General features: G+C 36.6%; 1 protein-coding gene across 2 annotated transcripts in view; it reads left to right on the top strand.

The window, feature by feature from the left end:
• Positions 1 to 13,229, top strand: part of ALCAM (activated leukocyte cell adhesion molecule) — a 209,172-nt gene that overhangs the window by 147,777 nt on the left and 48,166 nt on the right. For both annotated transcript variants that reach the window (XM_016187702.2, XM_016187703.2), the window contains exons 2-3: positions 8,203 to 8,303; positions 12,637 to 12,856. In XM_016187702.2, the coding sequence (XP_016043188.1) occupies positions 8,203 to 8,303; positions 12,637 to 12,856 (321 nt within the window). The remainder of the gene's footprint in view (positions 1 to 8,202; positions 8,304 to 12,636; positions 12,857 to 13,229) is intronic.

The following is a 13,229-nucleotide window of genomic DNA, read 5'->3' as shown; positions in this document are numbered from 1 at the left end:
AGCCTACTTTCTTATTGATAGAATTTTATGAATACAGAGAACCTATTCTTCTCATTAAAATAAGTTAATTGTATTCACAATTTCAATGGAACTTGCATGGCAAATGTGCATATGCAGCCAGGCAAATGATTTAGCCCATAGAGAGTAAGTCGTGAAATGTCTGGGGCCCCATGTTCAATTTCTGGTATCAAATATGCTGGAGCAGTGCTCTGATACATATTTCTCCCTCCCTCCCTCCTCCTCCTCATCCCCCTCCTTGACTTTCTCCTTCTTCTTCTCCTTCTTCTTCTTCTCCTCCTCCTCCTCTTCCTCCTCCTCCTCCTCCTCCTCCTCCTTCTTCTTCTTCTCCTCCTCCTCCTTCTTCTTCCTCCTCCTCCTTCTTCTTCTCCTCCTCCTCCTTCTTCTTCCTCCTCCTCCTCTTCCTCCTCCTCCCCTCCTACTCCTCCCCCCCCTCCTCCTCCTTTCTCTCTCTCTCTCTCTCTCTCTCTCTCTCTCTCTCTCTCTCTCCTGCAAATTAAGCTTTTTTTGGTCAGTGCTGGGGCTTCAAGCTGACTTTTTCAGATAGAGATAGACAAAGGAGTGAGGAAAAAAATAGCACAGCACTGAAACTTCCCCTAGAACAGCTGGAGCTGGACTTAAACTTCAGTCACACACATGGCAAAGCAAACACCTTACTAAGTAAGCTATCTTGCCAGCCAGCCCAGTGAAATAAATCTTTAATGAGGAAATATACTCATTGGAAAGATGCAAGAAAAATGTTCTTCTCTATTTAAATAGAACTGATACTCTAAAATGATTAAATGTGAACTTTGATATTAAGAAGATGTTCAGAACAAAATGCAAGAGTATGGTTGCATTTATCTTCTTTTGCATTATTTTAACCTAGGGGAGTGTTCAAATATTAGTTTTTCCACCCACATCTTTGATTAAACTAGTGGTGATATCATGTTGTCAAGATCTGGACACATACAAGAACTAATGTGAGAAATTGAATTGGAAGAGGATAGCAGAAGGCAAATAGTATTTTACTGATTATTTTCATTGTATTAACTCATTACATGAAGGGTCATCTTTAGATGTGAATATGAAAGTTAGGATCAAACCCTCAGTAATTAAGTATGCCAGCAGCAATAGTCAATTTTATGAACTTTAACCAACATGATTATATGTTTTCACTTTTTAAAAAACTTGATTTATTCATTCCTTTTATTGAGACAGAAAGAGAAAGAAACAAGTACCACTCCAGACATAAAAGTAACCAGGGATTAATTTCAGGGCCTCCCTCAAACAAAGCATGTATTCCACCAACGGAGCTACCTCTCCAGTCAGTGTTTTTATTTTAGGTAATTTGTTATTTATTTATTTTTCCACGAAAGTTATCACTGTGGCTCAGTGTCTGCACAATGCCACTATTCCCACTGGACATTTTTCTTCTTTCTCTCCCTTTCTTTCTTTTCTTTTCTTTCTCCCTTCCTTTTTCTTTCTTCCTTCTTTTTTCTTATTTGTTCTCTCTCTTTTATAATTCTTTCTTTCTTTCTTTGGATAGAAGGTGACAGAGATAGAGAGGGAGAAATAGCATGAAAGACACTTACACCACTGCTCCTCTGCTCATGAAACTTCCCTGCAGATGGGAAGTAGGGTCTTATCCCTGGTCCTTCCACATGATAACGTGCACTGAGCCACCAGCTAGTTCCTAAATCAGTGGTTTACAAACAAATGGGAGCTCAGTGTGCAGTACTGCCTCACAGAGCACATTTGTCATGGCTTGAGATTTTCTTTTTTTTTTTTCTTTATTTATAAAAAGTAAACATTGACAAAACCATAGGATAAGCGGGGCACAACTCCACACAATTCCCACCACCATTCCTTATCCCATCCCTTCCCCTGATAGCTTTCCTATTCTTTAACTCTCTGGGAGTATGGACCCAAGGTCATTGTGGGATGCAGAAGGTGGAAGGTCTGGCTTCTGTAATTGCTTCCCTGCTGAACATGGGTGTTGACAGGTTGATCCATACTCCCAGCCTGTCTCTTTCTTTAGTAGGGTGGGGCTTTGGGGAAACAGAGCTCCGGGACACATTGGTGGGAAAGTCTGGTTGGCATCATGCTAGCATCTGGAACCTGGTGGCTGAAAAGAGAGCTAACATACAAAGCCAAACAAATTGTTGAACAGAGGTTTTCTTATAGTTATTGTTAGAGTAGCTAGCATCTAGTGGACTGAGGCAGGGAGGCTGCTAAACATACACATGCCACCACAGTAATTATTCACCCTGAAATATCAGTAGTGGTGAAACTGAGAATCACTTCTATGAACTGCTGTTATGATGTATTGCTTAATGTTAATAGAGTTATGTATATTAATCCATTAAGAAGCAAATAGCAACACTAGCATTTTAATCTGTTAAAATCAGTGAAATAAATATAAAAATTAAATCAATGGATAATTTTCTCACATTTAGTTCCCCCTCCTTCTTCCCCCAATAATATTACTTCCAGAAATAACTTTCTGCAAAGTTGGAATTTTTCAGTTTGACTCTTAGCTTTGGAACTGAGAGTAATGTGATTTACCCTTGTATGGTAACTAAAAGAGTTATCAAGTTCAAGGAAATATGCTTTTTGACAAGCTAATCTCACTAAAGTCCATGTGAGATTAAAAACAATTTACCATGCTATGTTGCAAAATGTAAAAAAGAGGGGCCAGGCCATGGTGCACCTAGTTGAACCCACATGTCACAGTGCACGAGCCTCCATCCCCACCTGCAAAGGAAAAGCTGCAAGAGTGGCGAAGCAGGGCTGCAGGTGTCACTCTGTCTCTCTCCCTGTCACCCTCTACCTTCTCAATTTCTGGCTGTCTCTATCCAATAAATAAAGATAATTTTTAGAAAGGACCCAATTCATTCTATTTTCTATATTATTTGCAATTTTTCTGTTTGAAATAGAACATTCTAAAATTGAAAACTGATACATCTCAAGAATATATAGATCACCAAAACAAAGTTAATGGTAAATCAGCGTTTGATACTCCTTAAGAATTTTTCTGGGAGTCGGGCTGTAGCGCAGTGGGTTAAGCACAGGTGGCGCTAAGCTCAAGGACCGGCGTCAGGATCCCGGTTCGAGCCCCTGGCTCCCCACCTGCAGGCAGGTCCCTTCACAGGCGGTGAAGCAGGTCTGCAGGTGTCTGTCTTTCTCTCCCCCCTCTGTCTTCCCCTCCTCTCTCCATTTCTCTCTGTCCTATCCAACAACAATGACATCAATAATAACTATAACAATAAAACAACAAGGGCAACAAAAGGGAATAAATAAATTAAATTAAAAAAAAGAATTTTTCTCTCAATTCTTTTTCATTCTAATTAGGAAATTAATAGTTTACAGTCTAGTTATAAAGTTGACATAGGGTTTAATTTCTCCTCTCCTTGTGATAGTTGTCTACAACTCACTCTTACCTACAACTTAAGTCATTTTCTGCCATAACGCACCAGGAATTAAATTTTATAGAAAAAGCATGCCTTTACACAGCTCAAATTATAAGTGTAATTATCTCAATTAAAAATAAAAAATATTCACCTAACTTCAGAACTTTACAAGCCTAACTTCATTTTAAATTGCTTTTATACAAAATACAAAACGGTTAATGCCTCTTATTTTATACACACTTGCTTGTTCTATAAATGAAAATTATTTGATTAAGAAATTTTTCTTATGCTGTCTTTACCTCATTGTAATTTTATTGAATTCTCCTTTGTAGTCTTTCTATTTCTATTGTTCTTTGTCTCACAGCACTTCATAAAAACACTTAGTTACATACTACTTTATAAAATGTGCACATTTAAATTTTATCAGTACATTTTTAAGGTTTATTTATTTATTTAATTTTAGAACAAGAATTAGATCATCACTCTGATACATGTAACTGTGGAGATCATGGTCAGGACCTCATTCTGGATAGTCCAATATCCCATGAGCCACCTTCTGGGCTTCTTATTTTGATAGCAATGTAGACTGTAAAACTGAATAATTTAGGGGGGAAGTTTAGAAGGGGATTCTACAGAAGTAAGCTAAATTAAATTCAGACATCAAAATCCAAAGATTAAAGCTATTACTGCTATTAGAAGTGTAGACAGGTACTTTGCCACTTCATATCAAAGATTTGAGACATCTCTAAAATCAGAATTCATACTCATCTTTGAATCAGTTATCTTTGAAGCTGCTTTATCACAAGGTTGCAAATATTAGCTCTCCCACAAATGAAAGCTTCTAAGCTTTGTATAAAATGAATCTGGGATTTACTATATTCTTAGAAGGGGAAAGTTGATGTTTGCAATAAATTTGAAATTTATTTCTAAAATCATCATGATTGTGACTCCTAATATTAATCAACTGATTATCACTCCTTCTGCCCTTAGTGTGTAGACTACTGCTTCTATCTGTAAGCACTGGTCTTTAACCTGCTGCCCTTTTTGCCACATGACTTAATTTTGCTTGGTTGTTCAGTCCTAAAGAGTCCAATTCTGCCTAATTTTGGACTTCTGGCTCTTTTTAAGACTCGATTTGTTTTTATTTGTTGTTCTTGCTTGTTTGTTCTTACCAAAGCATAGCTCACCCCAGGTGATGGTGCTGGGAATTGAACCTGGGACATCAGAGTCTCACACATGAAAGCTTTTTGCATAACCATTATGCATGCTGTCTCAGAACCTCTGTGCATTTTCAAATACCTGTTAAAGCAAGTTACAGCTTTGTGATGTCATCAATAAGTAAAAAAAGGCTTCTTATAGAAGAGTTCCCAATTCACACAGCACAGATAATTTGTTAAATTCCTTAGTGGAAATGAGGTGGGTTCTCTCCTATAAGTTCATCCATGAAATCATAACAATGTTTTGCATTGTGTTTGTTTCTCTTCAAAATAGACTTACAATCTGAGCATGTGCCCACTTAACTTTACAGGTTGAAAACAATATTTTATGACAGCCTTTACAATATGTGCTAGGAATAGAAAAACATCAAAATTTTATTGTTATCTACACATTCCTGAACATCAAGTCTTAACTTGATAACCACAACTGAAAATTCAAAAGAGAAAGCATCATTTTTGATGTGCATTTGGTGTCAGTTTTTTTTTATTTAAAACTTTAAAAACATGGTTGCTTTCCTTTTATAATTGTGCTTTTGTCACGCAATACGTTGTACTAGAAGTTCACAAAGCTTTAAAAACCTGTAATAAAAGTTGGTATAGATAGACAGCTTAATAAAGTTCCACAGGAAAAATAAAATGAAAAATAAAAACTGTAAAGTAGCATAAATAATTTCTTTGAAAAATAATTTTTCTTTTTTCCCTATACCTGACAAAGGATACTTGTACTTAAGGTTTGTAAATTGCTTTTACTTTTTACCAACCATAGGTGTACCACCAGTTGTCAAAAGGTGTGCTTTTATAATGATAAGAGGTAGAAGTGCATGCTTTGCTATTGTTTAAGGTATGAATCTCATCATCTCTGAATTATCATATATCCAAGTGTATTGTTATATACTGATAAAACCAAAATACTAGATCACAAAATGATTTCCTTAGCTTGACATGCCTACCTCTTCGCAGGACATGAACAAACCTTAAAATGTATTCTGAAATAAATTAACTTCTTAATTCTGATTAGATTGCAAGTTTGCAGAAATATATCAAAACTTAAACCATTTTTTATTTCAACAATACTGAAGAGACCATATTTTCATGTACAGCTTTTGCTCTTCAGTGGTTTAAAATTAAAAGGAATTAAAGCTACCATATGGGAGACTGTATACAATTTAATGATTAAGAATTATTATATTGTAGTACTGAATATATAAAAAACAAGTTTAATAAACCTCAGTCAAATAATAAGTTTTAAAAATACATCCTTGTGAATACTTTTGTTTTTAGTAATATTAGCAATGCTAGAAATTAGTAATATGATATATTTAAATGAAATTTGTGTTCTTTGTGATGTTTATGCTCCCTGATACAAGACTGCTTTAAAGCTAAGCAATTCCTCAATTGAGAAATTTAAAAATAGTAATTTTCTTTTTTCTTTACTATGATTAATGAGCCTTATCTTTATCTGAAAACTTTAATGTGCTGTGATTGATGAGTAATGGTGAAAGATGGTATCCATCCTGTCATTTTTTTTCACAAGTCATAAAATTGTCTTATTTATGTGTTGCTAGCTACTTTAGCATTGCATACTAGCACCACCTGGTGGACATAATATCATTTTTTTTCTCTATTGCTTAAAGTCCCTTCCCAATCTATATCCATTTATGGCATCTTAATAGGAATTTCATTGAAATAAGTGTTTAATCTTAAGGATCAAAAACATCTGGCGTATTTCCTAATTAAGCGCCCAAGTTTTCTTTTTGGGGGGAGGAATTCTTTTTTTACTAGCTGTTTTTTCAGGGGTGAGGAGTTGGGGTGGGAGGTAAATGGTTTATAGGTCAGTTGTTGATGAGTTTTCAAAAAAAAAAAAACAACAAAAAACTATTTTTTTTATGAGAGAAAACCAGAGCATCACTTTGGTACATGCAGTGCTGGGAATTGAACTCAGGACCTCGTGCTTGAGAGTCTAGACACTTTTAACCCTTGCACCTCCCAGTTCACCAGATTTATTGTTGGTTTTCACCAGGCCACTGCTCAGCTCTGGTTTGTGGTCATGTGAGGGATTGAATCTGAGACCTTGGAACCTCAGGCATGAGAATGTCTTTGCATAATAACCATTATGCTGTCTCCCCCCACCCAAGCAACTGAGTTCTTTTAAGCTGCATTAATATATACAGGGCTACATGGTACATTAAATAAACATATGATTTTTACAATTTACTTGTTTTTATTATTAAAGAATTAAGTCTAGTAAGTTTTCTGTACCTTATTAGCAAATGTGATTTAAGTTAGATTACCTAGTAATTTTTTTTACTAGGTAATCTTTACTTATTTATTCCCTTTTGTTGCCCTTGTTGTTTTTTATTGTTGTAGTAATTGTTGGATAGGACATAGAGAAATGGAGAGAGCACGGGAAGACAGAGAGGGGGAGAGAAAGACACCTGCAGACCAGCTTCACGGCTTGTGAAGCGATTCCCCTGCAGGTGTGGATCCAGGGGCTCAAACCCAGATACTTCTGAGGGTCCTTGCACTTCATGCCACGTATGCTTAACCCGCTGCGCTACCGCCTGACTCCCATACCTAGTAAAAATTTAGCATAATGATTTAGCAACTAATATTTTAGGAAGAATTTTCACATTATGAATTTTAAGTGTGTTAACATTTTATGTACAATTCAAATCTAAACTAATTTCAGCCATGAAAATTAAAAAGTCATTTTTGTGCTTATTTGCTCCTTAAAATTCTGTACATTTGTTAGATTTTAACTTTTAATACTTTATTTTTTTCCAAAAGATATAGTTAATAATATTCAGTCTTAAAAAAATAATATTCAGGGAGTCAGGCGGTAGCGCAGCAGGTTAAGCACACTTGGCGCAAAGGGCAAGGACCAGAAGAAAGTTCCTGGTTCTAGCCCCCGGTTCCCCGTCTACAGGGGAAGTCGCTTCAGGGGCGGTGAAGCAAGTCTGCAGGTGTCTATCTTCCTCTCCCCCTGTCTTCACCTCCCCTCTCCATTTCTCTCTATCCTATCCAACAATGATATCAATAACTACAACAACAATAAATAAATAATAATAATATTCAGTTTTGGTCTTTATAGAGGCCTACATTTATGAATAATACAGTGAATTATTTTTTTTAACTAAATGTAGTGATTTATATTTCTTTGGAATACACTACCAGTCTATTCTCTGGTAAAATTTGATGTGTATAAATTTGAATTTTATGACAAAAGACTTAGTATTAAATAGCAAAAAGTCGTTGATATTTATTTAAGAAACAAGTTTTAATTTTATACTTTCTGTGTCCTTTAAGATAAAATTATAGTAGATTACATTCATTAAGACAGACATCTTGAACTGATATTATTTACTTGAATATTTCAAGAAAGGACTTTAGAGACATAGCTCAGCTGGAAGGATGCAGGGCTTGCATGTCCAAGGCCCCTGTTTCATTTTGTAGTACCACATGTACCAGAATGGTGCTCCAGCTCCTCTCTTTATCATATGAATTAAATAATAAAACAAACCTTTAAACAAAGCAAAGGGAAGCAATTAAAATAGATCTCTTTCTTTTTTCTAAAGGTCTTGGATTGTACACTGTAAACTCAGCATATGGAGATACCATTATCATGCCTTGCCGACTTGATGTACCTCAGAATCTTATGTTTGGCAAATGGAAATATGTAAGTGTGACCTACCTTGGACTTTGTTAATTGTCTCTACTCTTCAGATAAAATTTCTTCTGTGAGTAAGTGTGAATTTCAAATGAACATAATAGCAGTATACAACTCTGGATACAAATGTAGGAAAGTAGAATATGAGTAAGTGTGAATTTCAAATGAACATAATAGCAGTATACAACTCTGGATACAAATGTAGGAAAGTAGAATAAATTTTGACTATGTCCAAATAATAATTCCTGTCTTTCATAACAAATGCCATTTACTTAATTTATTTATCTATTTATTTATTTATTATTGGATAGAGACAGAGAGAAACTGAAATGGAGGGGGAGACAGAGAGACATCTGCAGCACTCCCTCACCACTTGTGAAGCTTTCCCTTTGCAGGTAGAGACCTGGGGCTTGAACATATGTCCTTGAGCACTTTAATGCGTGCGCTTAACCAGCTGTGCCATTGCCTGGCCCCCATGCCATTTTAAATTAAATAAACACATAATTCTTAGATCATATTGGTTGGAAAGGTTCAACCTTGAGTGCTACGGGCAGAAAAAAGACAGAGTTCCAGAGAAAAATCAGTATAGGACAGTTTAGTGAAAGTTGACAGCCTTTCTCTACATATGCATGCTTGATTTGAAGTGACCGTAGCAACGGCAAGGTATACCAGTAGTGAGAGCGCTCAAATATTTGTTCAGAATTTGTCATCAACATAATGAACCTACTTATGGTATTCAGTCTTACAACTGTATTGGTGTGGTAGGTACTTTACAGAATTTCTCATTATTAATTTTATTCTTAAAAACCATTGCCAATTTTTGTTTTCTTGAGTATAGAATTGTGTGGGGTGGGTCTGGGAATGGAAGGTAGACATTTGGTAGGAGAATGTGGAGTGACTAGGTAACTTTGACTGATAGAATATCTCAATCTAATGAGCAAAAACAGCAAATGGTTTCTCTGAGGTGCGATTTCCTAACATTTAATTTTATAAAACTCAAGGTAGTTTGTGAGATTAAAGTATTTCATTGAATATAATGACAAAATTTTGCTAATTCCTTGACCTGTTAAAAATATTTGTATAGGAAAATAATATGGCAGTCAAATTTAAAAATCTTTTTCTCTCAGGACTACTTAAAGCTTTTAGTATTAAAATATATTATGAATTGTCTTGAGTTTAATTCACTATTTAGGTTTTTTTAATCTTTATTTATTTACTTATTATTGGATAGAGACAAAGAGAAATAGAGAGGAAGAGACAGAGACACCTGCAGCACTTCTTCACCACTCGTGAAGCTTCCCCCGCAAGTGGGGATGATGGACTTAAACCTGCAACCTTGTGCACTGTACTGTGTGCACTTAGCCAGGTGTGCCACCTCCTGGCCTCCCAATTTAGGTTTTTTAACTACATATTGTTTACTCTTAGATATTTGTAGAAACATTTCTATGAACATAGTTTGGGAAATGTATTTAAGGTTCTCCCCCCCCACCCCCGCTACAGTGGTATAACATGCTCTGAATTTAGACTGACAGTGCTCTACCACATACTTACTGTGAGGTTAATCTCCATTTTAAATCTCCTTAAAATAAGATAATAAGGGGGTTGGGCGGTAGCGCAGTGGGTTAAGCACACATGGCGTGAAGCCCAAGGACCAGCATGAGGATCGTGGTTCGAGCTCCCGGCTCCCCCACCTGCAGGGGGATAGCTTAACAATCGGTGAAACAGGTCTGCAGGTGTCTATCTTTCTCTCCCCCTCTCTATCTTCCCCTACTCTCTGCATTTCTCTCTGTCCTATCCAACAACAATGACATCAATGACAAGAATAATAATAACCACAACAGCAATAAAACAACCAGGGCAATAAAAGGGGGAAAAATAGCCTTCAGGAGCAGTGGATTTGTGGTGCAGGCACCGAGCCCCATCAATAACCCTGTAGGCAAATAATAATAAGAAGAAGATAATAAGAACAGTCTTCTATGTGGCATTGGGAGAGTTGCATTAAGTGACACATGTCAGAATGCTTAAGTAGTACTTGATTATGTCAAAAATGTATGCTATTTTGACTGTAGGACTGCTAAGTTCTAATCACACTGTGTTTGAAGTGACATAGAAAGTTAGATAGCACATAGCATGTCTCTGTACTCTCCTGCTACCGACACTTTGGGTCATTCTGAACTATTTCTGGTTTCATATAAAAGTGAAAATACAACAGTAAGACCTATGGACAAAGTGTAATATAAACCCCCAAGTTCCAGGAATTGAGACACAAATATATAATTTATCTCCTATACTGAATTTATTGCCAAAGTAAGTGGTTCGTCAGTATTGGAAAACTTCAGTGATGACAGACATTTCTGACTATAACCCAGATATTAATTTTCACATAACCTGAACTGACACTGTAGAATAGAGAAAGTAATAGTAATCTTAAAGTTATCAGTTATCAGAAAAGCTTCAAGAATAAGATGATTGTATTTTGAGGTACCATTGTTGTGAGCTGTAGCAATAAACTTAATGTAATCTGAAAGGCAAATGGAAGGTTTGGAAAGAGTGAGTGAAATGAAACAAATCTAGACAGGAAGGGTTCCTTTCTCCTCTATCACATGGTAAAAAGCCCTTTGTACTTCATCCTCACCAGCATCTGCCCCGTGTTTGGTAGAAAAGAGACACTTAACATCCCCAATGTGGTTATAAAGAAACCAGGTCACTGAGCTCCAGCCTTCGCTTTGCTAAGAGATTGTAATGTGACCGTCTGTTTAGCTAGTGCATAATTTCAGCACTATCAAAGCCGGCTTCCCCCCCCGCCCCCCACAGAGTTAGAAACAGAGTGAAAGTGATAGAGAGTTAGAAACACCACAGTACCAGAGCTTTGCCTGGTGCCATGACGATCATATCAATACTCCATTTGTCGCATGTGCAGTAAGGCATGTGCCCTATCCAGTAAAATGTTTCCCCAACTCTAACAGGATTTGGGATAAATTATTAACCAAGCTCTGCCTCCAGGGTATAATCTATAAGTGAAACTACTACTGTAACTCTAGCATACAGGGTTGTTATGAATATTAAATCAATCAATGCATGAAAATTCCAAGTACGTGACATAGAGTTAATAACTATTACTTATTACATAAGTTTATGAATATGGAAGTTTAGGGTGTTAATCTAGCATATGTCTTTAAATTATAGGATAATACAGGGCAACTATTTGCATTTTAAACCTGTAACAAAAGTAAACGATTTTGGGAGTCGGGCGGTAGCGCAGCAGGTTAAGCGCACATGGCACAAAGCACAAGGACCAGCACAAGGATCCCGGTTCAGGCCCCCAGCTCCCCCCCTCTCTGTCTTCCCTTCCTCTCTCCATTTCTCTCTGTTCTATCCAACAACGACAACATCAATAACAACAATAATAACTACAACAATAAAAACAAGGGCAACAAAAAGGGAAAATGAATAAATAAATATTTTTTTAAAAAGTAAATGATTTTAGGAGAATGTTATTGATGAATTCAGATATTTAATCAGCTAAATTCTTTTATTCCCAGATTAATCATCTTTGCTGCCACTATAACACAGTACTATAGATGGAGTACTCAAGCAACAGACACTTAATCCTTATAGATCTGCAGTCTGGGAAGCCCAAAATCAAAATATTGAAAGGGTTAGTTAGGCCTTGGCTAGAAACATACTTTTAACTTAAAGACAACTGACATTTTACAATATGCTCACATTTTCACATTTCTTTTCTTTATACCCTTGCAGAGAGAAGGCATTGCTAACTCTCTTTTTTTTTCCCCTTTAAAATATCACTAGTAATGTCAGTAAGTTATCATTCCATGGCCTCAACTGAACCTGATTACCTCTTAAAGACCCCCATTTTCAGGATGGGTGGGTGGTGCACCTGGTTGAGTTACAATGTGCAAGGACCAGGGTTTGAGCTCCCAGTACCTACCTGCAGGGAGGAAGTGGATGGTTAAGGAGTGTTGCAGGTGTCTCTCTGTCTCTCTCCCTCTCTACCACCCCCTTCCCTCTTGATTTCTGACTGTCTCTATCCAATAAATAAATATAATACCAAAGACCCCACCTTGCAACATCATCACACTCGTCGGGTATAGTTTTAACATACAAATCTGCATGCACAGGAATATTTAAACCTATAAAAGAGCTTGTATCTTTAATAATTTTATGTAACCAAAGATCTACTCTTTGTAGCTCATACTCAAAACTGCTCTTCTTAGAGCTATACCTATTGTGGTGGAGGAATATGTCCAAAGACAATTTGTAATTCTAGATGCAATCTGACATAATCTGAATTTTAAAAGTGTATTGTCACTTTAATTTCTAGGAAAAGCCGGATGGCTCCCCAGTATTTATTGCCTTCAGGTCCTCTACGAAGAAAAGTGTGCAATACGACGATGTGCCAGAATACAGAGACAGACTGAGCCTCTCAGAAAACTACACCTTGTCTATCAGTAATGCAAGGATCAGCGATGAAAAGAGATTTGTGTGCATGCTAGTAACTGAGGACAACGTGTTTGAGGCACCTACAGTAGTCAAGGTGTTCAGTAAGTAGTCTGCAGTGCAACTGCTAAGTGGGATTGATGGCTGGTACTAGAAAATGTTCTTTCTAAGAAGACTGTTCTCTGTGTAGTGTCTCTAAACAGGAGAGGAGTTATTAGAGTTCTTCATTCTGTTCATGAATGCTGTCAGCAACGAAAACAAAAGGCCTGAAATTCAAAAGGGAGTTTTGCAGAGGAAGTAAAACAACATTCTCCCTTGTTTTGTCCAACAAAAATATTCTCTGATGTGAAGTACTGCTAAATAAAAACTGGCATATGATCTCTCGCTTTTACTGGCATATGCCAATAAAGACTCTGTGGTGGATAAATAGATATGTGATACATATAGTCAAAGATCTCTTACATATGTGTGGAAATA

The sequence above is a fragment of the Erinaceus europaeus genome, chromosome 9 (assembly GCF_950295315.1).
Source record: "Erinaceus europaeus chromosome 9, mEriEur2.1, whole genome shotgun sequence".
NCBI lineage: Eukaryota > Metazoa > Chordata > Mammalia > Eulipotyphla > Erinaceidae > Erinaceus > Erinaceus europaeus.
Note: the sequence above shows the minus strand (reverse complement) of the source record. Positions and strands in the feature narration are given on the sequence as shown.